At 40.8% G+C, this 27,652-nt stretch overlaps 2 protein-coding genes across 3 annotated transcripts; one reads left to right on the forward strand and one right to left on the reverse strand.

Moving 5' to 3' along the window:
- Positions 1-273: 273 nt before the first annotated feature.
- On the reverse strand, positions 274-4,678 carry rps10 (ribosomal protein S10). Its single transcript, XM_020096830.2, has 6 exons — positions 4,581-4,678; positions 4,001-4,150; positions 2,111-2,285; positions 1,133-1,210; positions 585-640; positions 274-360 (listed from the first exon to the last, which is right to left on the reverse strand). The coding sequence occupies exons 2-6, from the start codon at positions 4,148-4,150 to the stop codon at positions 319-321; spliced, it is 501 nt and encodes a 166-aa protein (XP_019952389.1). The 5' UTR covers positions 4,581-4,678; the 3' UTR covers positions 274-318.
- An 891-nt stretch (positions 4,679-5,569) lies between these two features.
- On the forward strand, positions 5,570-27,143 carry pacsin1b (protein kinase C and casein kinase substrate in neurons 1b). 2 transcript variants are annotated; one of them, XM_020096828.2, is made up of 10 exons: positions 5,570-5,711; positions 19,500-19,615; positions 21,961-22,117; positions 22,204-22,439; positions 23,049-23,204; positions 23,760-23,935; positions 24,021-24,141; positions 24,447-24,571; positions 24,963-25,159; positions 25,501-27,143. In XM_020096828.2, the coding sequence occupies exons 2-10, from the start codon at positions 19,565-19,567 to the stop codon at positions 25,608-25,610; spliced, it is 1,329 nt and encodes a 442-aa protein (XP_019952387.1). In that variant the 5' UTR covers positions 5,570-5,711; positions 19,500-19,564; the 3' UTR covers positions 25,611-27,143. The 2 variants fall into 2 exon arrangements, with proteins under 2 accessions (XP_019952387.1, XP_069389460.1); XM_069533359.1 differs by lacking the exon at positions 5,570-5,711 and adding an exon at positions 17,115-17,257.
- The last annotated feature ends 509 nt before the right edge of the window (positions 27,144-27,652 follow it).

Consider the following 27,652-nt stretch of genomic DNA (forward strand, 5'->3'; position numbering starts at 1 on the left):
TGGTGCCGAGTAAAGTTGAGTTAAAATCCTCACTAGACATCTTCTGATCTGTATCTTCTTACAGCAGAGACACATTTTATAATTAAATGTTTATTTTAAGTCAAACTCACTTAATCATGTTATATTTTAGTTTAAACCTGGTCACATATTGACCTGAGCTCATTCTTTTTAATCTGAGATCTTCTGAACGCTGTTCAGCATCAAAACAAGATCATAGTAAAACAATGCAACAGTAACCGAGAGCAGCAATAATTAAATACAGGGACGCAGAAGTTGTATTTTGATTTTTCTTTATTGTACACAAAGGAACAGTGAAATTTACTGAGGCTGCTGTCCTCTGCCGCGTCCAAAGCCACCCCTCTGCAACAGAGAGCTTTTGTCAGTACATCACTCAGACCAGGTTTATTACCAGAGTTAAGTTTGATAACTGCAATAAAACAAAATGAAGCACCCCGACATCCTTTATTGAAAAGAGTTTACAACTACAACTGTAAAATACATTAGTATAACTTCTGTAAAAATCAAACTTATTCCCCCTCAAAGAACAAAAACACCCCCTACACAAGATCAAGAGAAGTACTTACAAACTGGAACTCTGTTGCAGCTCCAGCACCGGCCTCTGCTTTCTTGTCAGAACCAGCTGATGGAGCAATAATGAACAAGTCAGCCACGACATTCATCAATTTAAACTTCTAGCACATTCAACACCCGATTTCAACTTCTCGTATTAAAAGCCAGGGCTGCAGCTGAAGTTTTCATTATTCATCTACAGGTTTGTTTTCCATTCATCTGCTGGTTGATAAAATTCAATATATCTGACAAATCAACAAAGGCAGGAATTTTGAGAAGCAGGAATTTTCCATTTACTTTGATGAAAATTGAGAAAAGCATTTTTTAAAAAGCCAGTATCCATAGACTGACTTATGAATTGACTTATTTAGTCTCTTTAACTTCGATGTACATTGTTGAAGATAAATATTTGAATTCCTAATATGCCAACTAGACAGTGGGGGGGATTTATTGTTGCTAATTCATTACAAAACCCAAATGAAAATCAGTTTGAGAGTTCTGTTCAACATTTACACTCAAAGCACAGAAGCTGAAGATGGTGAGTATTATGAAGTGTACGTACGTGGGGCAGCAGATCTCCTGTATGTGTCTCTGTCAGCCTCCCCACGGTTGAGGCGGGCGGGCCTCTCTCCCTCCATTCCTGAAGAAAAAAAAAATTAAATTTACACTTTGATTACAGTTTGTTTCACTTCACATAATAGTGTTTGTGAGTGAAAGTATATTTCAATTATTTGGATACCAAGGGTCCTAGCTAAATACATGTTCAACAGAAAAATTACCAAAAAAGCTGACCTTCAACCCTATGATTTCTTTTATCAGTACACATGTCTCATGTGAACTGAACACTCGGCTTCAGCAGACGTCCTCAGAAAATTTGACTGAGATTAATATCCACATATTAAATGACTCAAATAAGGAAGCTCAAACATTTTCATTAGTAACCAGATTCAGTAACTAAAGAGGGAAGATCATTAAATAACCGACTGCAGCGTAAACAATCTGCTTCCTGTTCACACCAGCGTGCACATGACCGGTGTACGTGAAAGGTCACATGCGTTTTCAGGCATGTTGATATGAACAGACATTAATATCTGATAGTTAAAATATGTTCTCATGCAGTGGTCATTTCATTTCAAGAGTTTTTAATTAAAAATGTAATTGTGGATGTATCCAGAGATTTTACTGGTGGGTGAACCATCTACATGAAACAATCAGAGTTGCTGAAGTCAACACTGAGCCACGGCCGCAGCCTTTTTTCTCTGTGCAGTTAAGCTCTTTGGTATGTTTCCACTCAGCAGCTTTACATCAGCAGCTAATGACCTGTGGTCTAGTTTATTCAGACATTTACCACCAGTCTACAATTAATTAAATGTCTTCTGAACAGAGAAGCATTAATATAACAGTATACTTCTGACTGATACTACTGACATAGCAACATCAGTCAAGTTATCACTGCCTGTGATCTGTAGATTGTGATATTGGCTTTTCAGAAACGACACAACTGACCAAAGCCACACCAAGTGCACACAGGAGCACTCACCCTTGGGCCTGGGCCTTGCGGTCTCAGGGCGGGTCTGGCGGCGCAGAGTGGCGGGCACGATCTCGGGGGGAAGGTGAAGGAAGTCTCTCAGGTACTGGATTCCCTCATTGGTGAGGTACCAGTAGAAGTGACGCCAGGCAAATTGCTCCTTGACGTACCCACAGGACTTCAAGGACTGAGGGGAAAAACAGACATCACGGTATTAACACGCTGGAGATGCTACCACAACAAATCACAATCAAACGCCATACAACAGAGGATCTTTATAAGTCTTGTATTTTTTCCCTGATGCGTAAATGAAATCTTTATCTACATGTACCAATGTTGGTGAAATCAAACTAAATAAATTCAAGCTGCAGTTTTTAAAACAGACCTATCATTCTGTTCCACTGTCTCAAAGCTACACATTGACTTGTGTATCTGTTGAAGCAACAACTCATGTACACACAGTCAAAATTCTCTTTGTCAAGTGTTTCACTTCCACAAAAGTCCTGAAAACCTGCATCGTGACTGTGTAATGAAAAAGACCTGGGATGCACATTCATAACCCATTGGGTGGATGTAGAGATGAGGAAGTGTCACATTTACATCTTTAAATAACTAAAATTTACCATATGATTGCACACTTGTGAAATAATATAAAAAACATTAAAACATCGTATCCATCACAGTTGGGTTAGATTTGCTCCATAGGACAGACTCCAGCTGACTTATTATAATGATTACAAGTTCACTATATAAGAGTATGCTGACATCTCATCTCAATGCATCAAATTCACAATTGTCTGTATTTCTGCACATGGCTGCTACTTTCATCAGTTAATAAAATTAGTCTGACAAAGATGAACTCTGATTTTATGTAGAAAGTGCTTCAGTATTATGGACTGTTATATTACTGTTAGAACAAGTGTGGTGTAATACAAAATAAGGCTTTCAATTCATAAATCAGAGTCTATGACTGTGTTCAGTTTTCTCCACATTGACATATCATGGTGGCCATACATGGCCCCCCCTTAGCAGCACCACTGAAGTGACTCTGCTGCTCTGCTCTTTTCTAATCATCACACTAAGAACTCATCTTGAGAAAAAACCTGCTGAATTCATATTTATGTTCCTGGATAAACGTGGTGTCACTTCTTCTGCACCAAAGATTTTAAAACACTGTGTTGTGTCGTAATCTGCTTTAGAACTTCTCTTTTGTCTGCAGGAGTGAGTGTGTGTGTGTGTGTGTCTGCTCGTCTCTGTTACTCTTCACACACCAACTGATAATTAGTGTTAAATAATTGTATTAAATCATCGATGAAGTCTGATCATGACTCTGGATCCTGATGTCCTGACTGTGTGCATCATGTTACATCTTGTGTAGCAGGTTTAAATGAGTCTCATAAACTAAAGTTAATCAAACAAACACAAGCATCAGTCCTGTGCGTGTCAGTGATGGTGTTAAGTGTTAAGTGTAAAGTGAGCACAGGTCAGAGGACGGTGGAGGAAGCAGACTAAGACAGAGACTCTGACACAGGACGACCGGACCTTTACTGAGGGTCCGTCCTGATCCTGGAGCAGCGATGGTTATAATCATTCAGCTGCAGAACTTATCCATCTGAGAATTGAGATCTAGTTTTGACATTGCTGCAATCCATTTTCCATTTCATGTTCTGTTCGCTTGAACACACAAATGTGAGGAGCAGTTTTCCTACCGTTACAATTGATGCACCAGGTGCATGAAAAGTGAGTTCATATTAAAATGAATAGTTTTACCCGCCAGAGAACACCCCACCGTGAAATATAACACATTCACGTCACAGTTTAACACAGCATCGTTCTGTCAAAGCTACATACAGAGTCAGTGTTGAACCTTCATCCTCCTCCTCCTCATCATCAGTCTCTCACCTGCATCGCTTTCATCACATGAAGGTTGGGCACGTTCTTGTCCGCGAGCTCGGGGTGGTTGGGCAGGTGGACGTCTTTCTTGGCCACCATGACGCCCTCCTTGAAGAGCAGCTCATAGATAGCAATGCGATTCTTCTTGGGCATCAGCATCTGCACAGAGACACAAGTTCAGCGACATGAGTCCACACGCAGGCATGCTAGCAGGCTAGCTCGCCTTAGCTTGATCAAAGCTTTAGCGTTTGAAACGATCGGAGCAGAGAAGCTACGAGCTAACGCTTCGTTAAATAAAAAGCAAATGAAGGTTTACAGAGACACGTCACTGACAGGACACTTTAATAAACGCTAACGTTGCTGGAGGAGGCCTGTGCTTAAAAAAAATGGCAGCCAGTTCGTGAACATCAGTCAGGGCGACTGCTCCACTTCTAAGTTCAATATCCGACATTTTAAAACATTTAGAGATGAAATACTTGAACGGTTTCACGTGCGACACAAAGATTAATCGAACATTTAACGTTTTAGTTTCATGGGGAACCAGATGAAGGAGATTTATTCAGATTGAAATCGCCGGGTCTTTCTTTACCTTTCCACTTGATAGGGGACCGGAGCCGGAAGGAACGACTGTCGTCGGAGGGAAAAGTTTATTTCCTCCGCTCGGGCCCAGCGGCGAGTCGCTGCCCCCTGTCGGTGTGGAGGAACACACGCGGTCTGAATGATAAAATGTCCTCCAGAGAAGTTGAGATGTTTTCATCCATTTGTGAACATTAAACAAAGATATATGTTTTATCCTACATGTGGAAAATACACAGTCTCAATATAATTTTCATATAATCAGCACAATTTATCAACAGTATCAAAACACAGCCTACAGGAACTTCTTTAGCAGAGATCTTTGGATTTTGAAATGTTACTTTCACTTTGAGGGGTATAAGGAATGTTAGGTACATCATTGCTATTTTACTAATTGATTTATTTTTAAATTTGTTTAGGAGTCTGTCTTTGTTTTATCCGTCAGGGGAAAAACCTTTGCAGTATCATGTCCAGGCTTGAAATCCCTTGAATTGCAAATAGAACCAGTTGCAGCTCTGTAGGTCAGTATACCATTATATATTCAGTCAGAAAAACAAAATGTTGAGGTGGTGCATGTCTTATTTTGAGGAGTTGAAATTATGTTCAGTGCAAAATTGTTCATAGTCTAATAAATTAGCATCTACAACCACTCTTTTCAAAATAAAAATAGCTTATTCCTGTGTAGTGTGTCTCTAAGAAATCAGTTTCTTTATATCCATGATTATGGCATACACAAATTACATGTAGTATATCATGTCACCTTTTTCCTTTACTCTGCCTATCTGAGGTATTCTTGCAAGATACATTATTACCTTGATTTTGAATTATTCAACGTCATTTTATAGTAAATAGAAAAAAAATACTTTTAAATTATACTGTTTGTTTCAACTTAGTGCCGTGTGTCATTTCATTTATAATGAAATGAAATTGGTCCATACCCTGCAGCGTTTGTTTTGAAAGAGCTTCCGGGAAGTCATTCATTTCATCATGGTTGCCTTGACGCGAACACCCCGGACCATCCCCCATCTGGCGGCTCCTTTCTGAGCCATTCACCGGCGGAGAGGACGGAGGCTGGAGCTGTAGATGAAGACAATGATAACATTTTAAACAACACACACAGGAGCTGGATTACATCTTCATCCCGGTACGTTACTCTTTCTCTTCCATGTCCACTGCTGATTTGCTGTTGGTCCAATAGGTTTATTCAAAGCTCATTATATTGCTGAACGGTTACAAACCCTATCGATGAGAGGAGGCATCTGTTATAACCACTGGTGCTGCAGAGGAGACACAATTAAAGTCCACGATATTAACAAATGAATCGATCTGAGAAGAAAAGTCTGATAATGAAGTTTGATCTTGGCTTCATGTTTGCACAATAACAACCAGCGGTTTAAGGTGAGGTGCAGAAGATGTAACTCAAACCCCCAAAACCAGTCTATAAACTCCTGCTTTGTGACACCTCTAATAAAAATAATGCAATGTCAGTTTGACTTGTGAAAATTGCATTCAGCAGCATTTACAGTGTGGAAAAAAGCTGTGATGCAGAGAGGAGCTGGCTCAGGCTGCAGCAAAGCACAGGGAGGGATGATGTCCATAAAGTCAAACAGCTCGTCTGTGCAGGGGAAATCCTGTGTTTCCTCCACACCAGCACATTTCTCTGATTTATGGCTGGAGTAGAGCAGCTGGTGGTGGATCAGGTCAGAGCTGCTGTGAAGTGCCGACCTTCATCTCTCACTGCGAGCAAGCTCTGAACTCTGATGGACTAATGCATCTTAAGACCTCAAAGACACACAAGGAGCACACACTGACTACATAGAAACACCAAACGACTTCAAAATATATTAAATAGCCACAAAGAGACAAACAGTTGACCACAAAACACACAAACAATTACAAAGAGAAAATGATCACAGGAAGAAATAAAACAACAAAAAGACAAAACAGTAACAAAATGACATAAATACACATAAATAACAACACAAAGACACAAAATAACATCTAAGGACACAAAAAGAACACAAGGACATAAAAAGGGCCACAAACGGACTCAATACTTTGACAAAATTTACAAAACAGCTATGAAGAGAAACCAAATGACCACAGGACGACACAAAACAACAAATAAAGACACACGCAAACCCCCTACAAAGACAGAAAGACTGATTTCAAAGAGACGCCAAACAACAATAAAGTAACTTCATACAGCTACAAAATGACACACAATAACCACAACACACAAAACTTTGAAGAGATACAGAAGAGCTACAAAGAGACACAAATGATGACAGGAAGACACAGAATAACAACAAGTTAACACAGAAGGAACAAAAATTGGCGTCATATTTTGACACAAAATGATCAGAAAACGATTACAAAATATGCAAAACAGCTACAAAGAGACACAAAATGACCACAGCCACACAAATCCTCTCAGTCAGTGTGTTTGCAGGGTGAATACAAATCCCCGGCCTCCTGTAACTGTTTGTTTAGATGAAATCATCTCATCTCGTTTCTGATCATCAAACTCATCAACCTGCAATAACGGAACTAAAACAAACACTCTGCTGCTTTCACAGAGGATCGTTTAGAAACACTGAACAGGAGAGAAACATCGTGAGTCACTGAAGTGTTCTCAGCATGAAACACAAACGCAGTCATCACAGTGTCGGACAAACTTCTGCTTTATTTCATGGAAATCTCATCGCAGAGTGGATTCGTGTGCGTCTCTGCTTTTATTTGAGCGAGTGTCTAATTGGTTTAATTCATGTGACAAATTAGGAACACTCATTTCATTTGCAGCTCTCCTGTCTGTTTATGTAGGAGCAGTGACAGATGAGGTGTCATTGTTAATGTAATTAATTAGACTAAACCCTAAATCCTGTTTCTTCTTTCTTTGTAGAAATAGATTTGACCATGTTATTCCCAGCGGGCTAAGACACAACAGTTTGCTTTCAATTTCCATTTGTTCCTACAAGGCCAGCACGTCACATCTGCTGCTCACAATCCCCCCCTGACATTAGATAATTGAAAGAAAGCAATTATTCTTCTCCACACGTCCCTTTAGCCTTTGTATGGCTTCAGACATCCACAGCTTCTTCAACCACGTCTGGGTTTGCGTTAATGCAAATGAAAAATTCTTTTTTTTAATCTCAGCTCCTCTTAGAATTACTACAGAGCGAAATAGAATTTATCAAAGTTACGTGTTGCTCTCCAAGGTCTGTTAGCTCGAGGGGTGGACTTCTACAATATTTTACAAAATTAAATTGTAAAATCCAACCTAAAATATCTCTCAAAATGTAGAAAATGTTAGCTTTCTATATAACTAATACTGTATTAACTAAACTTTTTATTATCTAAATCAATGATGCATGTCACTTGGCTTAAGTGCTGCACTTAAGTCATGTGGTTCGTGAAACCCTGATGAACACAACATGTGATTCTGCTCACAGTGACTTTAGGCTCTGACTCCAATGAGCTTGGTCATGGTTCACACTGTCGTCATTATTATGGACAGAAACAGTTCTATCTTCAGGCGTCATCAATGTCTCCATCATGTCTGCGTTCCACTAGTCATGCTTCTTACAAAACTTTATTTAACTTTCACAAGTTCATCTATTTAAATGCATCATTTCAAATAAAAAGTTATAACACCATATAGTTAAAGGTACTAAAGGGACCTTCAGTGGAATTAAATGAGCCAAAGTTTTATAAGTAATGAGATAAAACGTAATTCCACCATGTCTCTGTGTGATGCTCGTATTGTATGTAATATCAAACACTGAAGCTGATGACTTACACGGACCCTACATACATGATCAGAGGCTCGTACATACCAGCTGAGTGTTGAGACAATGGGGCTTTTGGCTTTGGCTTGAACTGGAAGGTAACTGGAGCCTGAGATAGGATCCTCTCAAGGCATCATGGGAAAAAGGCAGTGCTGCATTTCCTGAAAGGCCTCAGGGGTTTACATCCCATGGTTGTGCCGGTCAGGGTGATACCACACATGAATAGACTCGAGCTTTTTCAGTGTGTGATGGTGCGATTCTGTAGGAAAACTGGCAGAGGTGTCGTTATGTGGCGGTGCAGGATCAGATAAAACTTAAGAAAGCTATTTTTTTTGCAAATAGACATAATACAAAATGATGATCATATTTGGTTCTGTATAGTTTTCTCCTAATATAGTAATTTTGACTCGTCATTATCATATCCATGATATCATTTCCATTTTTGAAATGAAAACATACATCAGTGTGGACGTAACCGTAGAAACATCTTCCCAGACACTGATTTAAAATCCCTGCTCGTGTGTCTGACTCTGGCCCGAGCCGACAGATCCTGAATCAGCAGAATTTAACCAGCAGGTTTACGGAGCAGATCGTCAGCTTCATGCCAACACACTCTTTGTGTTCAGCTCTTATATCCTGAGCTTTAGCTGCATCCAGGTCTCTAGAGAAGCCTCTCTAGATTTCATTCTAAGGGAAGAAAAACACAACACTTCTTAGTTTCAGATGATTATACACTAATACAAATGTAATTATGAATATTATATTCATTTTTCTGCCAAAAGATCCCCTTAAATACTACATAATGAATCTGTAAGGCCTCTTCTAGTATTTATACACTGTGTTTATTTTTAACTACCTGGTTGCTGCCAATATTTCAAAAGCACAGATGGTTCTGCTGCCAAACTTTAGCTAAGTCTCACCTTCACCTGCTCTGGTCATTAAACGTCAAAAACTCCTTTTTATTATTGTCTTTACTACTAAGTTTAAATGTCCGTCAGCCTTGTGTGACTGCTGGTGAGAGTTCCAGTCAACAAAGTGATTTCCTCTAAGTTGTTGTGGGTCCGCGTCACGTGACTTGCATGTTTCCACTTTGTGGAGCGTAATAAATCAGTGTGTATCTCCAGGGCATCTCTGCAGTATAGATGGTGCATCACAGAAGCCATCTCACAGGAACAAGGGAGGCTATTACAAGTTGTTGGCTGCAGGTTTGCTTTGGTCCTCCGAGGCTCCGGCGTGTCAGATTTATGATGTCGGTGAAGTGCTTCCCAAACAAATGAGAGGAAGGAAGAGAGCCTGATGTTGCCGTGGCGACTCAGTATGTTAAAGGTGCTGTGTGCAGGACTTTGAGTGACTGTTAATGTGATTTTGATGTTGATTATTATTTTCATTCCTGGTTAATATGCCGATTATTTGTCAGATAAAATGTCAGATAATAGTGTAAACACAGTCTCTTGAAGTTGATGGGGTAGAATATGTTCTTTTTTATAAGCTTGTGTTCTTCAATGAGTCTAAAACCCTAAAATAATTAGTTAATTATCACACAAACGACAAAGGAAAGCAGCAAATCCAACAGAGAAGCTGAAACTGGGGAAAATGTTTTCTTTTGTTTGCAAAAATGGCTTAAAACGACACATTTTCTATCAATTGACTGATTGATTGACCTTTGGGTTGAACACGCATTTGTGTATTGATTACAGCTGCACCCATTCCATTATTTATGAACTGTCGTTGGTTTTAGGATTTAAAGTTAATGAAAGAGTTAGAGTGCAAAACACAAATTAGACAAATCAAGTTTTGTAAAAGTTAAAAATGTCAGAAAAAGGTGAAAGATTTCTTCTGACTATAACTTTAAAATCCAAATAGATTTCAAATTACTATCAAATATGACAAACCACAGTATAAAATTTAAAACAAATGAGAAGCTTGGACCAGAGAATATTTGGCATCTTTGCCTTAAAAATTGCTAAACTGGTTGTCTAATTTATATATCTGTATTTAAATGTTTTGCCGCTCAATAAATTGATTAATTGATCAATTGTTTCGGTTCAGATTTTGTCAGTATTGATGCATTTTTGTGTGTTTGTCAATGCAACAAAAATACAATATTTAATCTGTACCTCGTACCTGCATCCTGTTTCCTGTGAGTGGATCTCATTTCTAACAGCAAGAGAAGACTTCATTTATCACAACAACAACTGAGGCCTTTTGTGTGTGTGTGTGTTTGTGTGTGTGTGTGTGTGTGTGTTTGTGCACTTCTCATAGCTTTCAGCAGCTGCATTTGCTGTGAATGAGTTGCTACATCTCATCCTTAGAGATTCCTGCCTAGTATCAGCTTCCCTCGGTCCGGGGCTCAGAGTGTGTGTCTGTGTGTGTGTGTGTGTGTGTTGGCGGTGTGTGCACACTGTGTCTCCAGCAGCTGAAGCCAAGGGCTTCAATAAATGCCCTGTCTAGTCTGCTACTCTGCACTGGGCATCAGAGGATAAAAAGGTTAGCGATTACAAAACAAAATGGGATGGAGCGCAGTGAGCACAGAGGTCCCTCCACACTTGTCCTGGAATATTGATTTATTCTTTTAACCCTGGAGAAAGAGAAATTGGTTCTTTGTCTCACAATCGTTCACATGAATACAAATTCCACAGCCAAGTGTTCTAGATGTGAGTGACAAGAGGAAGTGATCACAGAAAGCCAATAAATGGTTGATTGGCTCGTAGTGTACAATGAAGTAGTCTATCCATTTGAATGGAGAAAATAAATGAACCTGTTGACTGTGTTGACTTTGTTGCCACTGCAATATCACTTTGGTTTTACCACCAGTCAAACAGCGAAGCCTACAGGTAATACTGCGAGGCACTTCCGCTTCTTTCTCTTCTATTCCTTCAAAAGTCCAAACGAATGTGTTCATATAACAGTTGATCTGAACCATGGACAGGAACCACCTCTTTAGGTCAGACTAGACTTTGGTTCTTTGGTTTTGGTTCAGACTAAACTGAAAAATCTGAAGGTCCAGATGAGAAAGCGATAGACATTAGTTATGAGTTAAACAGTAAGTTAGTAAATGAAGTATATGAAGAATATTTTCTATAAATCTTTCTGATGAATATAAAAGGTAAGAAGATCATTAGGAAAAAGGATCTTTGTAATTCTTCAGTTCTTTTGTTTATCTGTTGAGCAGCAGTCCATTTGAAAGATGTTCCTCACTCTCTTTACTTTGCTTAAAAATTTGTAAAAATAACTCTATCAAAATAGAGACTCATTAGTTATCTGTTAATTGAATAATAAGTTAATCAACTTAGTGATGCAGCTTCAGTCGTCTAATATTTGTGTCTAGGGTCGATTTCCACCTTGTTCAAATGGGCAGTAAAACAAAAACAATATTAATAAGTGAATATAAGTAAAAAAAAAAAAAAAGTCACTGACCTTTATAATATATTTGATTTCATTTCCATGGAAACTCCATATTTCCATCAAGCCGAAGGCATGATCATCTCCTATAGGACGAGGAGTCACACCAGACCTGCAGCGTGCGTAGTTATCGTAAATTACTTCCTGTGATAATAGGACGAAACACCAGGGTCAAATGAAGTTAGGCCTGTAGGGAGGAACATGATTAGATGACACACAGATGGCACATGCTGAAGAGACGAGCATCTGTCTGCGCAGAGAGACGACCGGCTTCATTTCTTTCGTGACTTTTAAGGATTTCAGGCGACAGGAATTAGAAATGGCAGCATGTTGTATACTTCTGTGTTTGCGGCTCGTGTCCTATGATAAATGCTTCAGCTCGAAGCTTATGGCTAATGTCAGAGGAAACACACACACACTTGTCTGCTCTGACTCCTTTTATTAGGCACTGCACCTAATTACATAAAAGAGCTTTGTGGATTTGTGTGTTGTTGGGATTCATTTTCATTTCTGGGAAAAATAACATCCTCTTCACCGAACTGTGGTTTTCTCTTGTAATTGATTTCACAGGGTGCGTTTTAAATCTGCATTGATCGAGTGAATCAGTCCGTCATCGTCTTTTTACCTCCGCCAAGGAGGTTGTGGTTTTATTTGTTAGTTACTTAGAAAGTAGGATTTTGCAAAAGCCACAAGGCAGATTACCAGGAAACTTGATGGAAAGATGCTGAATGGGTCAGGGAGGAACACAATGAATTGTGGTGCAGATCTGGATGAGGGTTCAGATCCATTCCATGTTTTGGTTTGAAAACATGTCACGTGACCAATCAATGCACTCTGGGCCTCTGTAAACAGGAGGGCGTCCACATCTCGCTGGATGTCTCCTTCACACGTAAACAGCTGTTTCATTGTAAAATGCAGAATTTATCAACACAGCAGCTGTTGGCAAAGACAGGAAGGTCAGGGAAGCTTGTAATATATTATCTATGCTGCGTTCTACACTGGTAGCTGTGGCTAATTCTGTTTGTTTTCTTGGGGAGGAGGCAGAACAAGCTTCCTGCTGGCTGTGGAAGCAGGAAAGGGGACGGAAGCTGGAGGCCATGAGTTGATGGGAAGTGATTTGACCACTGAAGGGACACAGTGTTGTGGTTAAGCATCGCAACAGCTCAGTAAAGGTTGAGTCCCACCTGATGACACCAGCTCTTGGCCGGTCACACGGTTACCTCATCAGGTAATCAGAGACTGCAGGTGTATGATGCTAGCACGGATGTTAGTGAAACAACCGGGCATGTTTAGGGGAAGGATATCTGTGAATTTGTTGCTGATCCAAATAAATATCTAGTGAATTTAAATGTGGCCTCTGAAGGAGACTGTTGGCGGAGGTATTCTACGTGGTCGCAAGGAATGTGTGTGACAAGGGAGAGCCCTCAGTCTCCACCCTTCCTTGCAGCGAGCTAATTATTGATGGCCTAATGTGCCTTCTCAGGGATCTGTCAAAGTTCAGTCTCACAGTGTGTATGCGTGTAGAAGAGGCGTGTCGGTGCACAGGACCTGTCATGGTTGCAGGTGAGCAGAGACGCTCTTTAACTCTCGGGCTCAGGTGTCGATTCTCCTTGAGGCTGTCAGACAATTACTGGGAGTGACGCTGTCGAGGGCCGAGCGACCGAGCACCAGGTTCCGTAAAACTGTTCCTCTGATCTGTAATGACATGTCTGGATGTTTGCTTCTTACACCGCTACAGTTAAATTAGCAGCCGCAAGCTTCTTTCAACTGTTGTTTTTCAAGCTCGCTGACATTTAACAGATGATGCAGCTCTGAGTTGAACGTTATTACACTGGAGAAAAAATCATCTCAGATTACGTTCACGCAGACTGAGATCTTTGTCTTATCTGACTGAGGGTACGGATTTATTCTCTGGGTCTTTTCTGTGGCGTAACCTTGAACATTGACACAAATAAGAAGCATCCAGCTCCTGTTTTACTCCTCCCTTCTTTTATTTATCTTCTCGCTCTGTCGATGCTCATCTGAGTTTCTGTTTCCTGTTTGGATGATCGGCCTCTGAGTTAGCAATCATCTTTTCTCCTCACTGATCAATTAGCCACTGATTGCACTGTAAATGACTCTAGCTGATAAAAAACAGGATAGTTGTGCACATGGGTTACTCAGCGTGTGCTCAGCAGTTTGATTGATGCTACATGAATATTGTAGAGAAAAAGGTGCGAGTTTCAGCTTCCCCACTATCGGGCTGCCTGGGATTTGACAAATTGTTTATCAGCTGCTTGATTTATATTTTTTTACGGTGCTGTCTCTCGTTGGACTCTTGCGTATTTGCACTGGTGCAGTTTGATCCTCTTCTTCATTTATACAGTTACACACGCTTGTATCAGGTAAATGCACAACAGCAGGACTTCTTCCACTGGTGTGGAGTCTGACTTCTTCCTTAACATTTTTATTTTCCTGCATCATTTGTTTGTTTGCAGCCGAGATGACAGCTGAGGATGCAGGATATATTTTTCAGAGCTGGAATTGTTTATCCTTTGTTTATCGCAGCAGTATCAGTGATGATATAATTCTCTGTGAAAACTGGAGATAAGCGTATAGGTTCATAAAATAAATACACAATATCATCACATCTCACACTGAAGGTTAGATTGCTGTGTAGATTAGAGCCCAACCAATTTATCAGTGGGCTGATAAAAGTCAGCCGATACGAACCTTTCACAGACACATGCTTTTATGACATTTTATGAAAACCGTTTTTCACAGTGAGAAAAATGCAGAAAAGATGTGCATTTATGTTTATGTAAAAACTTCTTTCAATAATAATTCAAGTTTTATATCCAGTATTTGGTTGTATTTGTGTTTTCCTTTAATTTGATAGTTATTTATAATAACTAACTAACTTTCGGTTAAACTGTTAAATAGTTTGACGTATAGTTACATGGTAACCTTGGTTCTCTGAGTGAGTAGACCATCTCTCGACTCCGATAATTTTTGTATGGAATATGTAACCTAGTGGAGAGATGGTCTGAATACGATACATAACATTACATTTCATTGACATTATGGCCAATTTTTATATCTGCTGATATATATTGTTATTGGAATTACTCCGTCATATCGTTATCAACTTTGTCTCCTGAAGATTCATATCAGCACGTCCAATAAAAAACTTTCAATGCACGTTGGATTAACAAAATATCACAGGACTTTTGAAAATCTCAAGTCTCCCGTTTAATTATTTTATTTTCTATAGTGACGTCTTAAGCACAAAACTCTTGGGAAAATTCAATGTTCGAAGATAAGATAAGATCATCCTTTATCAGTCCCATGTTACAGCAGCAAAGAAGACAGAAATAGAAATTTGTCAAGTAATTTGAACATTAGCAATACTAAAAATAAATAAGAAGAACTATAGATATGACGAAAGCTAATGTATACAGTGTAAACAGGACCTACCACATGTGGTCACATGCATGAAATTGTGCAGCCCCCTTACATCACCCTCTTTGTTTTATAATCTCATTGTGTTGAGAATGACATGAGATTACATCAAACCTTAAAGAGTTTCTCCATGTGAGTCGGCTCGGTCGTCTCACCTATCTGTTTACACAGCAGCGTGAATTATTGATGAATGTGCCTCTATATATAGGAGTTGAATCTGATGAGGGCAGCAGCAGCAACACAGTTAGTCCTGAGGGAAAGAAAGTGCTGCATTTGGATAATGTGGCCAAGATGTCCGTTTGTGCTCAGAGGGTAAATCCACAGACACTTGGAGAGGATGTAAGTCTCGGTTGATATTTGAGGATAAAAAAGTTCTATGTCACTGTCAGGACCATAGAAATAAAGATGGATGACATGAAAGCTGCCCAAAAGCTAAAGCATCACAAACGCTCCCTGGTGACTGGCGGCAGTATAGCTCATAAACCCTGTCTCCTCCAGGTTAGTGGATGGGGCAAAACCAAATAATGCATGATAAATAAATGTTTCTTAAAGACAGTTTCTATTACTTTAGGTAGTTCTCATGATACTGATGTTTGTTCAAGTGTTCATGTTTCTGATAAGTTTGGTTTTAATTTGTTATTTGATGCAATAGAAATGTCATGATTGACAGCTGGGACTGACTGATGATTGGTTGAGGTCATGTATTGGTGGTACCTCACTACCTTGACTCCATCCCCCTATCGGTGCTGAGTAGTAGTCGAAGAAGCCAAGAAATCCTGACTTTTTACTAGTGTCTAAAGCGTCAAGCTCCAAAAGCACTGGATCCTACATTTCCCATAATGCGACCAAATGGTCTCTCAGATAACAAACTTTATGGCGGTGTTTTCTACCACACCATCTTCATCCTCCTCATCCTCACATCTGTCCTCCTTCTCACCCGCTGCAAACTGCACGGAGAAGCGATGGGTTAAAAGAGACAATCGGTAGTCCCCTCCTCCCTCCGAACTCTCATGTTGACAGTCTTGTTGTCAGGGAGATCACAGTGACTGACGTCTCCCTCTGTTGTTCTGTTGCAGTGTTAGAAAGCACAGGATGTATCAGATAATGGCCGAGATTTAAATGAGGAGGATAAGACTGGGGAAATGTCTCAGTAACTTCCTTCTTTATTTTAACAATGGTTTTGTTCATGAATCCATTGATTCTTATATTTCTTTGTTTTGGAATGTTACTTCTACGTGCCATCAGGTTGGGTAGCTTTACTTTATGGTGAGTTGTGTAATTATTAATCACTTTATGGCTGCTGTGTCAACAGCACAGACCTGCTCTCTGACCTCTCATTCTGAACAGTTCATCTGTCCCAGAGTCTCCACCGCCCTTCAGATGCTCCACTTGATGTGTCGTAACCTTCCTCTCCTTTAGTCTCCACCCGGCCCGCCTGAACTGTGGTGCATTGACATGGAGGAAGTTTTAAAGTCTTTAATTTTTCCAATAGCATCCTGGTATTTTTGACTCCTGAAAGCTGATCACAGCCACCCACTAATAAATAGTGTAATGTATAGCAGTAGTCACCAGTCTTCAGAGTCTGAACTTTTAGTGGAGTTGCAACTCTGTCGCTCTGCTCATTGAATGCCTCACACGTCCACACTACAGCATCTCACCCAGCGGCTCCACACCCCCCTTTAGTTTCCTCCCCCTGGCCTGCTGCTCCGTCTGAGCCTGTCAGCCAAAGCACCACAGGATTATCCTTCACTCATTCAGAAAAACACACACACACACACACACACACACACACACACACACACACACACACACACAGTCTTTTCCGGCCGGAAGATCTCGGATCACAGATTGGGGGACCGGCTCCTCTACTCTCTGCTCGCTGATGCTCCAGCCAGTCAGAGTGGACGGCGGTGAGCAAAACCAAAACGTATACAGGAGAGGAGGCAAGGAGGAGGAGGAAGAAGAAGAGGAGGAGGAGGAGAGGGGCTGTCTGCCAGAGGAGCCCACGTGTCTCTTTCTCCTAGCTGTAGCCTTAGCCGCTGTTCATGGAGGACCAGGGGTAAGCTTTTGTTGCTTTTTGCAGGGGGGGCTGCATTCTCCCTTCCTCTCTCCCTCCCTCTCTCTCTCTCTCTACCTGGGTGTGTTGACGGCCTTTTGTCGCCGGGGTTGTGACTCTCTTGACGGGTCGATGCTGCGAGGTTGTGGTGATGTTTTTTTTGTTGTTTTCTTTATGCCTGTGCACTTGTTTCAGAGGGATGGGGGATTCCTGTTCCTCTGTTTGTGAGGATGATGAGGCTGCAGAGGAGGAGACAGAGTCAAGAAAGGAGATGGTGCTAAACCTTGGATGGTGCTGCCAATGTTTAGAGGTTTTTGTATACGTGTGTAGATGTGGGCGTTGTTTGTCCACATTGGATAACTCTCTGGAGAGTCTCTAAATCAGAAATAGTCGGATTCTTCTTTCTGTCTCACTTGGTGATGAAAAGTCAGTCAGTGGTCGTGTTACTGCCTTTATCTGAAGGGCTGCCCTGAACAAAAGCCCCCTCTCTGCGTGTTGCTAATGGATTAACCAAGCATGATAAACACCCACTTCTCCACGCCACGCTCCGGTTGGTTTTGCCCAAAGCTCGCAGGAAAGATTTTCCCCCAATAAACTGGATTTTTTAATATTTTCTCATCACTTCATTGTGAAAAGTGTTGATCCATCCATCGGTTCACGTTTGACCCAAATACCCACATAGCTCCCGCCCCTCCCCCTGACCTCCTATCACAACACAGCCCTGCTCCTTCTCTCTCTATTGTTTTGTTAATGTGTGTCTCTTCTGGATCAAACTCTTCTTCCTCCGCAGCTTTGTCTTTGTCGATGATGAGATAATAATTAAACAGTCTTTTACTAATCAAATAGTGGTTTGATTAATAACCACCAGCTCCACAAAACCTCACTAATTCACATGGTACTCATATTTTTAATAAGGACGAAAATCCCTTTCAAGTTTTTCTTTTAGATCAAACTAAATTATCTTACAAGGATAATTTCCCGGCAAACTATGGACGTTAAATAAAGCACTGAAATTAATGAGTAACAACCACTTAACACATCCTGATTAAATTCTCCCACCGTCACATCATGTGTTTATCGATATTTCACGTTCCATATTCCAGCTCAGTTTCATCTTTCACTTTAACAGCACTGACGTCAGTAGTGTTGAATTAACCATGTTGTTACCTCGGCCAAGGAGGTTAATGTTCACATCAGAGTTTGGTAATTCGTCCATTTGTTTTTTAAGCAGGATTACACAAAAACTACTTAACAGATTTCCATGAAACTTGGTCTAAGGATGAAACAGGGGCCAAGAAAGAACCCATTGCATTTTGGCACTTTCTTTAACAGTGTAAGATAGGGCGTTTTTACATTCTCACTGATTTCCGGGGGATAATTCAGGGCTCTTCAGATTTCAGTCAAAATTTAATTTCATATCGTATTGGAGAACGATTGAAAGAGTTTATGATGTCAACACAATCTGTGCCAGTTTAATGGTTTACTACCTTGTGAAATTGCAATCAGTCTTTTTTGACGTTTGTGTCTCTTTGAGGTCCCTCTGTGGTTGTTCAGCATCTATTTGTGGCCGTAATAAGTAAGTAAAGTATTAACCTTCCCCAGAGCAAAGTGACAAAGCCTTATAAACTATAAATATATGCAAATAAAACGTCAAACAAAACCACTTGACCTCCTGGGCCGTGCACAGCAGCCTGTTCAGTAAAACATAAATGGACAGGTAGGTAGGTGACGCAGGCAGGTGGACAGATAGATCTGATCTGTTTTTTTCTCAGTCATATCACACTTATTGATTTCTGCAGCATGAGGGGTCCCTGTGACAGAGGGATACAGTTAGTTGAAGATTATTCTGCAAAGGCAGTTGTATTGACAGAGTGATCTCAGGGGAGCGGAGAGAGAGAAAGAGGCTGAAGAGACCTGTGGCAGCCAAAGTTACAAATATGTTTAATCACAAAGAATCTGGGCCATGAACAGAGTGAAATTATCGAATAATCTTTACTTACATTTAGCCTGCATGGTTAATTGTTTCTAAGCATTTTGCGTTTAATATTTCAACTTCCCCTCCTCTAATTAAGATTAAAACTGTGACGGTGTGATCACATGAGCTGCAGGAATATTTACTCAGTCTGGAAGTGATGGAACAAAAAACCAAAAGATGTTCAAGCTTGTTTGAGTTCAGGTGTTGATGCATCTCACGTCTCCCTCTGTGTTTACGCTCCTCCGTGCTCATCTTCTCCTCTCTTCACAGTGCATGAGGAGTGTTACTCTGCTGCAGACACCACAGCCTGAAGCCTTCCTGCCAAATCTGGGACCATGTCTGGAGTGTTCGAAGAGTCCGAGGAGACCACAGACAGCTTCTGGGAGGTGAGAGCACGGGGGGGGGGACACTGGTTTGACAGATTAGACCTGACTGGGAGCTGAAGCTGCCAAGTGATGAACTCTCTCTGAACCTGCTGTATCGGGGGGGGGGGCAGAGATGACATTTATCAGCTGCGTGTCGGTACAGATATAAATGTAGCAACGGCTTCATGGTTAGTGTGTAATCACTGACTTCAGAGTCTGATCTATTAACAACACTCACCTGACTGTGTCTGCAAGTCTCAATGAGTCTGAACTAAGGTCCCTCAGGTCTTATAAGTCACGTCTCGTGAAGACTCGTGAACTTTTGAGGTTCTTTGTTGAACTTTTTGATTCGTCGTTGTGGATCTTTTGTTGCTGTTTTCATGGACTTTGCCTTGTTGCTTTCTTCACATTAGGTTTGTGTCTCAGTTGTTTAAGTTTGTTATTTCCTTCATATATATTTTATAATATCCAGCATTTCCCCCTGTGTTTTCTCCTCATGTCATAGGGCCACGTTTTTTTTTTTACATTGCCTTTGCTTCTGTGGGTTTGAATACCTCTGCACGATTTGACTGTACCTGTGTACTGAACACATAAGTCTAAATAAATACTGTGTATTTGAACTGTCCCCATGTGCAGTCTGAATTTGGGTTATCTGTCTTGACATTAGCAGGAATAGTCACAAGTGAGACTGTGGCTGTCACATCAGGCAAAGAAAAGCAGAAAAGATTTGTGAATGCGAAGCTGAACGAAGGATGAACTTGCTTGAATAAATGATTCAATCATCCAAAGCAGAGGCAGAGTTTCGTCGATTGAATAATTGATTATTTGTTTGAGCTTTAGATGATAGCGTGTTGTACGGGGTTTCTCCCACAAGATTACATAACCAACAACCTTTTTCAAACACAAATAATGTTGCTGTAATTTGAGCAACACGTTCCCAGAAGTCTTTTCATTATTTAGAGAGTTGGAGACTGTAGAGACACAGTCCTGCAGCTGCGTGTGTTTGGACACACTACACACGATGGCTTTACTCTGCAGTTATTTCCCTTCTCTTCACACACGTTTTCTCCTCAGACTGGACTGTGTGTGTTTTATCCTCATCGTGTCCCTTTAGTCGAGGTGTCTGCTCTCAACACGAGCTCACTACATCACAGCCGAGCTGCTGCAGTGCTGCCTCGGCCGAACGCTGCCTCGGCTCTGCTGGAGCCCAGAGCTGCTGTGGAACACGTTTAGTCCACGTTTGTTGAGGGGTTTGTTCAGTGAGGAGCAGGTAAACATGGAGTTCTCTTCGGGTGAAGACGCAGCTAAGATTTTTCCCCTGTCATTGAGGTGTGAGATGGATGCAGTGAGCTGTGGTTCGCTCTGTATCCGGGCAGAGCCAACAGCTCCCTGTGAGGCTGCCGCTCCTGCGTCCAGAGTTATAAATTATATGAAATTAAAGGGGTAGTCCTCTCACCACTATGCCGATGGAGGAGTCAGTGAAGTGTTTGAGTCCACATAACACTTTAGGAGTGTCAGGGGTAAACAGTGTTGCAGCCAAATCCAATACAATCCCTTTAACCCACACGCCCGCTGACATTTACGGCATTTAATAACAAATTAGACCTTTTCTCAAATCGACCCCCACAGATTATCTTTATCGTTGAGCACAGTAGATACATTTATCAATATAAAATTGGCAATTATTGTATAATTTATGTTATTATAGGAAAGTAATTGTGAATGGGGCGAGAGAGTGGTGAAGGGTCTGAACCAAACCTGCAGCTGCTGTTCTAAGCCTCCATATGTCGGACTGTTGAATGTATATGTTACATACTAATCTAAGTTGAAGTGAAAATAGTTCTACATTTTGGAAAGTACTTTAATTCACCGACACAACGCTCATGCTGCTCCAGTAAATATGAAGCTATAGATGCAGCCGCCTGTTGATTTATCTCAGACATGAAGATAAGTCGATGGAATCAGCTGCTCTTCAACTTTCCTAAGTTTAAAAACCCACATTCTCTCACGCTCTTTAATTAACAAGCAGGTTTTGTGAATGTTGGTCACAGCCAAGATAGACTTTATGCTAAGCTACATAACACACAGGTATGGAAGCTGATATTGATCGTCTCATCTGACTTTCAGACAGACGTCGATCTTTTCCTTCATCAAATCTGAGTAGCATCAAACAGGAAATCAATACCTGACCTCAGATTAAATACCAGGGCAGAGCCAGAGGCTGAAACACTGCAGCGACCAAAGAGAAAAATTAATGAAACATGGGAAACTAAAAAACAACAACACCTAACCGCCAAATAAAATTACAGAAAGTAACAGATATAGATAGATATTGTTTTGATAGATATTGGGGTTTTTTCTGTCAGGTTGGAAACTACAAACGTTCAGTGAAGCGGATCGACGATGGTCATCGTCTCTGCAACGATGTGATGAACTGCATCCAGGAGCGTGCCAAAATCGAGAAATCCTACGCACAGCAGCTGACCGAATGGTCCAAGAGATGGAGACAGCTGGTGGACAAAGGTGAGACGTTTGTGACGTCTGGAGTTTGTTCGCTTTGACTTAAAGCGTCTGTGTTTTGCTCATCCATTTGTCCCTCTGCCGTGCAGGACCTCAGTACGGCACGGTCGAGCGAGCCTGGATGGCGGTGATGACGGAGGCAGAGAAGGTGAGCGAGCTCCACCAGGACGTGAAAAACAATCTGATCAACGAGGACTTCGAGAAGGTGAAGAACTGGCAGAAGGACGCGTACCACAAACAGATGATGGGAGGATTCAAGGAAACCAAAGAGGCAGACGAGGGCTTCAAGAAGGCTCAGAAACCCTGGGCCAAGAAGCTAAAAGAGGTGAGCGAGGTTTCACTGATCCGTCCATTTTTAATCCAAATGAAAAACAGGTTCCTGAGTTTGTTTTGAATGTTTGAGGTTTTCTATCGCAGAGTCTGACACGAGTGATGAATGAGATTTGTCGGTGTTGTTGACAGTTTTGAGAAATTACCACAACATTGTTTCTAAGATGATGTGTTGCTGTTGAGTTTCCCAGATATAATGTTTTGAGTGACAAATTACATTTCTTTACAGTTGCAGAGTCACATTTCTCAAAATGAGTTTTCAAAACTCGTTTACACATGTTCAGCCCAGCAGCCGTCCATGTGACTGAACCCACTTTTTATAGACTTTGACTACAAAAACTGTTTTATCGACAAAGTCTCACACCATTTAGCATTTTTACATGCAATACAAAATTACTATAAATTGAATTGAATTTTTTTTGTCTTTTGTGTTAGTAAATTGAATATCTTTGAGTTTTGACAGACAAATGTAATCAAGACATTTGATTACATTTTTAACACTTTTAAAACCAAATGATTAATCGGTTACTCTTGAAAATAATATTTAGTTGCAGCCTCATTTGATTGATGCTTAGTTTCATTTATGTTGTGTCTCCCCCTGCAGCTGGAGGCTGCCAAGAAGTCGTACCACATGGCCTGTAAAGAGGAGAAGCTGGCGTCCACCAGAGAGGCCAACAGTAAGGGCGAGGCCTCGGTCGCGGCCGACCAGCAGAAGAAACTCCACGAGAAAGTGGACAAATGCAAACAGGATTCACAGAAGGTGAGAACTTCAGCAGCTGCAACATGTCTGTGGGATCCACTTCATGCAACAGTCATAGCTCAGTGGCTTTTAAAAAAAACGTAGAGCTGGTTTTTAGTTATGAAGGCAGCAGGGGTTGAATCAGCGTAGCATTGTTATCTCCCCCCACTGCTTCAACACGAGCTGCTCTGTGGTGAAGTGGACTCTGAACCTCAGTGACGGCCTTCACCTTCACACTCATGACTTTATCTGATACTTTTGACCCCAGAGATGAAAACAGGAACACGAGGTAAACTACGGCGTCAGAGACGTCTCACACAACCACAGAAAACATGAAGGCAACAAGTCACAAAACAACTAGAAAAGACACACAACGGAAACATGACTATAACGTCAGTAACATCACATGTTGACAATGAAAGGAAGTGCTTGTGTGAGACCTCTCAGCCACTGTATGAAAAGTCCTCACAGTCGTTAAAGGTTTCGACATTAGTACAAATAAATTACTATCAACACGTTGTCAAACATTCACAGTCAGGCTGTTGAGCGTTTGTTTTTGTGTCTGTCGTAAACAAGGCGAAGGAGAAGTATGAGAAGTCTCTGGACGAGCTGAGTAACTGCACCCCTCAGTACATGGAGAACATGGAGCAGGTGTTCAACCAGTGTCAGCAGTTTGAAGAGAAGAGGCTGAGCTTCCTCCGAGAGGTGCTGCTGGACGTCAAACGCCACCTCAACCTCACAGAGAACCAAAGGTCAGAGACGTTCGAAACCACTAAATCGACGAGATCCGCCCACCAGCTGATTATCAACTCACTCTGAATTCTTGTCCCCCCACAGTTATGCTACAGTTTACAGAGATCTTGAACGCACCATCACGTCAGCCAGCCCGCAGGAGGATCTGAAGCTGTTCAGCAACATCCACGGCCCCGGCATGCACATGAACTGGCCACAGTTTGAGGTACATACGCCCATAACCAGTTACTGGGGCTATTGAATTATACATCATTTCAAATGTTTGTTATTTTGCCAACCGCATTTATATGAGTGAGATTAAATAAACAACACAACAAACTACTTTCTTTTTACTTTCAGGTTATTTACTTTTCCTAATGAATGGTCCTGTTCACACCCAGTGTCCTGAATGTGTGATCAGATCTTACCTCCCTGCAAATAATCACATATTTCATTTCTGCTTGCAGAGACCAAAGTAGTAGTAGTAGTAGTGGCAGGAAAAACTAATCTTAATCCAATCGTGTTTGGCAGGAGTACAACCCAGAGCTTTCCCACAGCATCACGAAGAAAGAGAAGTCAAAGAAAGGCAGCGAAGGCATCACGTTGACCAACGTCAACACAGCAGTAGACCAAGTTCAGGCCGGAGACCGCGGAAGGTAAGACATATTATAATTTATAATGTATGTGTTGTAATATTTCTGATTCTCCAAACGTGAGCTTTACTGTCTGACACAGATTTGTATGCTTCAACAAAAATTGATTTTATTTAAAAGTATTTCAAAAATAATCTTTTAGAAATAGAAAATACTTTGTCTACTCTTTTCAAGGTCTTTGCTCACATGTGCAAAAAGTGAAGAATTAAAAGTTTACAAAAGTAACTTTCATAAAACTCTATTACTCTTAATAATGAAAGCAAAAGTTGTGTAAATCATTTAAAAAGTAAAAAAAACACTGAAAAGATGCAATAAAACCTATATTAAAACCAATATACTGCCAGTTATGAAATATAATAATGGTTCATTCTCTGCTGAACTGTGTTGTGTTCAGTGTCAGCAGCTACGAGAAGAACCAGGCGTTCACGGCCTCCACAGAGTGGTCGGACGAGGACCAGACGGCACCGAACTCGGGCAACGACACCAACGGAGGGATGAACCCCTTCGATGAGGACGCGGGGACGGGCGTGAAAGTGAGAGCGCTGTACGACTACGACGGACAAGAGCAGGACGAGCTCAGCTTCAGAGCAGGTGAGAGTCGGGCCTGGTGACTCCTGACGTACGGTATCAGTCGCAGGGTTGATCCCATCATACATCTTGTATCGGTGCCATCACAGTTTCCACTCAAGCCATCGTTCAGTTTCCAAGCACAGTTCAGTACATTAAGCAAAGTAGCATCATCTATTCTGAAACAAAAATCTTCTATTGCTAATACATTTACTCTACTTTATACCATACTATATATATAACTCCCTTGCTTTAGGGCAGTCACATGTGTATTATTCATGTATGTGTGACTGGGCCCTTACAAATAAACTCGCATCATGTGATTTCACCCTGCTGCACATCTCTGTCTCCTCTCATCGATGAAGGCGACGAGCTGCTGAAGCTGGAGGAGGAGGACGAGCAGGGCTGGTGTAAAGGTCGTCTAGAGAACGGCCAGCTGGGCCTCTACCCGGCCAATTACGTGGAGCCGATCTAACTGCTCCAGCTGAGGACGCTTGTCTCGTCCGAGGGGGACAAACCCAGACTGAACCGTCCGGTCATGACCGCACATTGCCAGAGACTTTTTAAAGCAAAGCTTCCTCGTGCTCAGTCGTCATCGCAGCGCTCATCACAGACGAGACTGAATCATCCACAGACTCTGCAACCCAAAACATCCAAGTTTCTTTTGCGTGTCGCTGTGTTTGATTTCAGCTGTGATGCTAACATGCCATACAGTATATCCTCTCATCTTATTGATATGGTGTCGTCAGTGGTGCCTGGACAGCGGGAATGAGCCATGCATTGTGCATTTCATGTATATATTCTAATCTCTTTTTTTGTTTTTTTACAGTCTGGATACTTGTACAGTTTTGTTTCTCACTGAACTCAGTGTTTTCTTCCTTTGTGAAATATTTACATGTTTAGCTTCATGGGAATAGCTTGATTATTTGGGGGAAATGTGTTTATTTGCATTTTTAGATGAGAAGATTGACACCACTCTTGCGTCTGTACGATAAATATACAAACAAAATCAGTTTTCATTGAACCTCACATCTGCTTTTTATGGTCCATAATTTATTTTTGCCATTGATCTGTACTATTGTCTAATATTTGATGTGTTATATGTCCCTGCTTTTATTTATACATGAAATATATATGAATTTCATTTGCTGCCCATCTTGCCCAGATGCTCAAATAGTGATTCTGGATCTTTGTTAAGGTCACATGTTACTTAGCATAAAGATTGGGAACAGGGGAAAACAAGCGATCAATCTTCTCGTTGAGTTCAACTGTCAGCAAATGAGCGAATAAGCATAAATGTTGCAATATTCATTTAGTAGTTTTCCTGCTTCATTCCTCAACATATCTTATGTGTTTTATCTTATTAAAAATAAGATAAAACACAGTTCTCAAACAATCCTCCAGTTTCTCTTTCTCAGCAGAACGTCTCTTTGAAATTCTCCACCACACTCCACACAGGATTGTTTACATTAACCTCCGCTCTCACTCGTCTACGACAATGTGCCTGTTCAAATTTTTCTTTCATTGACTTTCTCTCCCTGTTTTGTTTTTCCGTGTGTTAATAATTTAGACGACCTCAAAACCTGCCTGGAAATTCCCACTCGCTCACAGCTGTATTTGTCGAAGATTAGCCTCGTCTCACAGCGAAAGTTTGAATTTGTCTTTTCTTTTTAAGTCCTGCTGTTAATGAGACTTGTTTACTATGACTGAATGCTACTGACTGTGTATTATCGGCTTCCAGCTCTCATCTCTGTGATTATGTGCATGCTGATAATCCCGAACACTGTTAACCGCTCTGATCTAAACTGATCCAGTGCATGGCCTCGATTTGTTTCCACTAGATTATTCACAGATTATGGTTTTAATTGAAAGTCTCATTGGGGTAAAAATGAGAATGATAATAATAATGCCACTGATTTGAAATGTAATCAGTTTCACTGTGTTCAAAATTACTGGCTGTATTACACTGGAAAAAGAAAATTGTTGAACCAATAAAAAAAAAAGAAAATCACTTTCAGTTGATACAGCACAAATTAATTAAATATGTTTATTAACTTTTAAAAAACATAATTATTTTAATTGTATCTATTTTTAACAAGTTCCTCTTTTTCAAGGTACATCTTCACATTTGAATATTTGTTTTTAATCAGAAAACTACATTAAACCTCAGTTTTTTGTAAAGTTGGTAAACAACTTTAGTTTTTCTAGTGTACGTCTTTACATTTACATATTTTAGTTTTGGTGAGCAAATCGAAATCAAACCTTAAAGGTTCAGTGTGTAGGATTTAGTGACATCTAGTGGTGAAGTGTCATGTTGCAGCTAAATACCCCTCACCTCACCTCACCCTCCCCTTCCAAACATGACAGAGAACCTGTGGCAACCTTCAGTCGTCATAAAACTGAAAAGGTGTTTAGTTTGGACGACTGAAAAAAAAACATGGCGGCCTCCGTAGAGAGGACCTGCTCCCAATGTAAATATGAAGGGCCCATTCTAGAGAAAAGAAAAAACAATTTGTA

Source organism: Paralichthys olivaceus, chromosome 2 (assembly GCF_024713975.1).
Source record: "Paralichthys olivaceus isolate ysfri-2021 chromosome 2, ASM2471397v2, whole genome shotgun sequence".
NCBI classification, from domain to species: Eukaryota; Metazoa; Chordata; class Actinopteri; order Pleuronectiformes; family Paralichthyidae; genus Paralichthys; species Paralichthys olivaceus.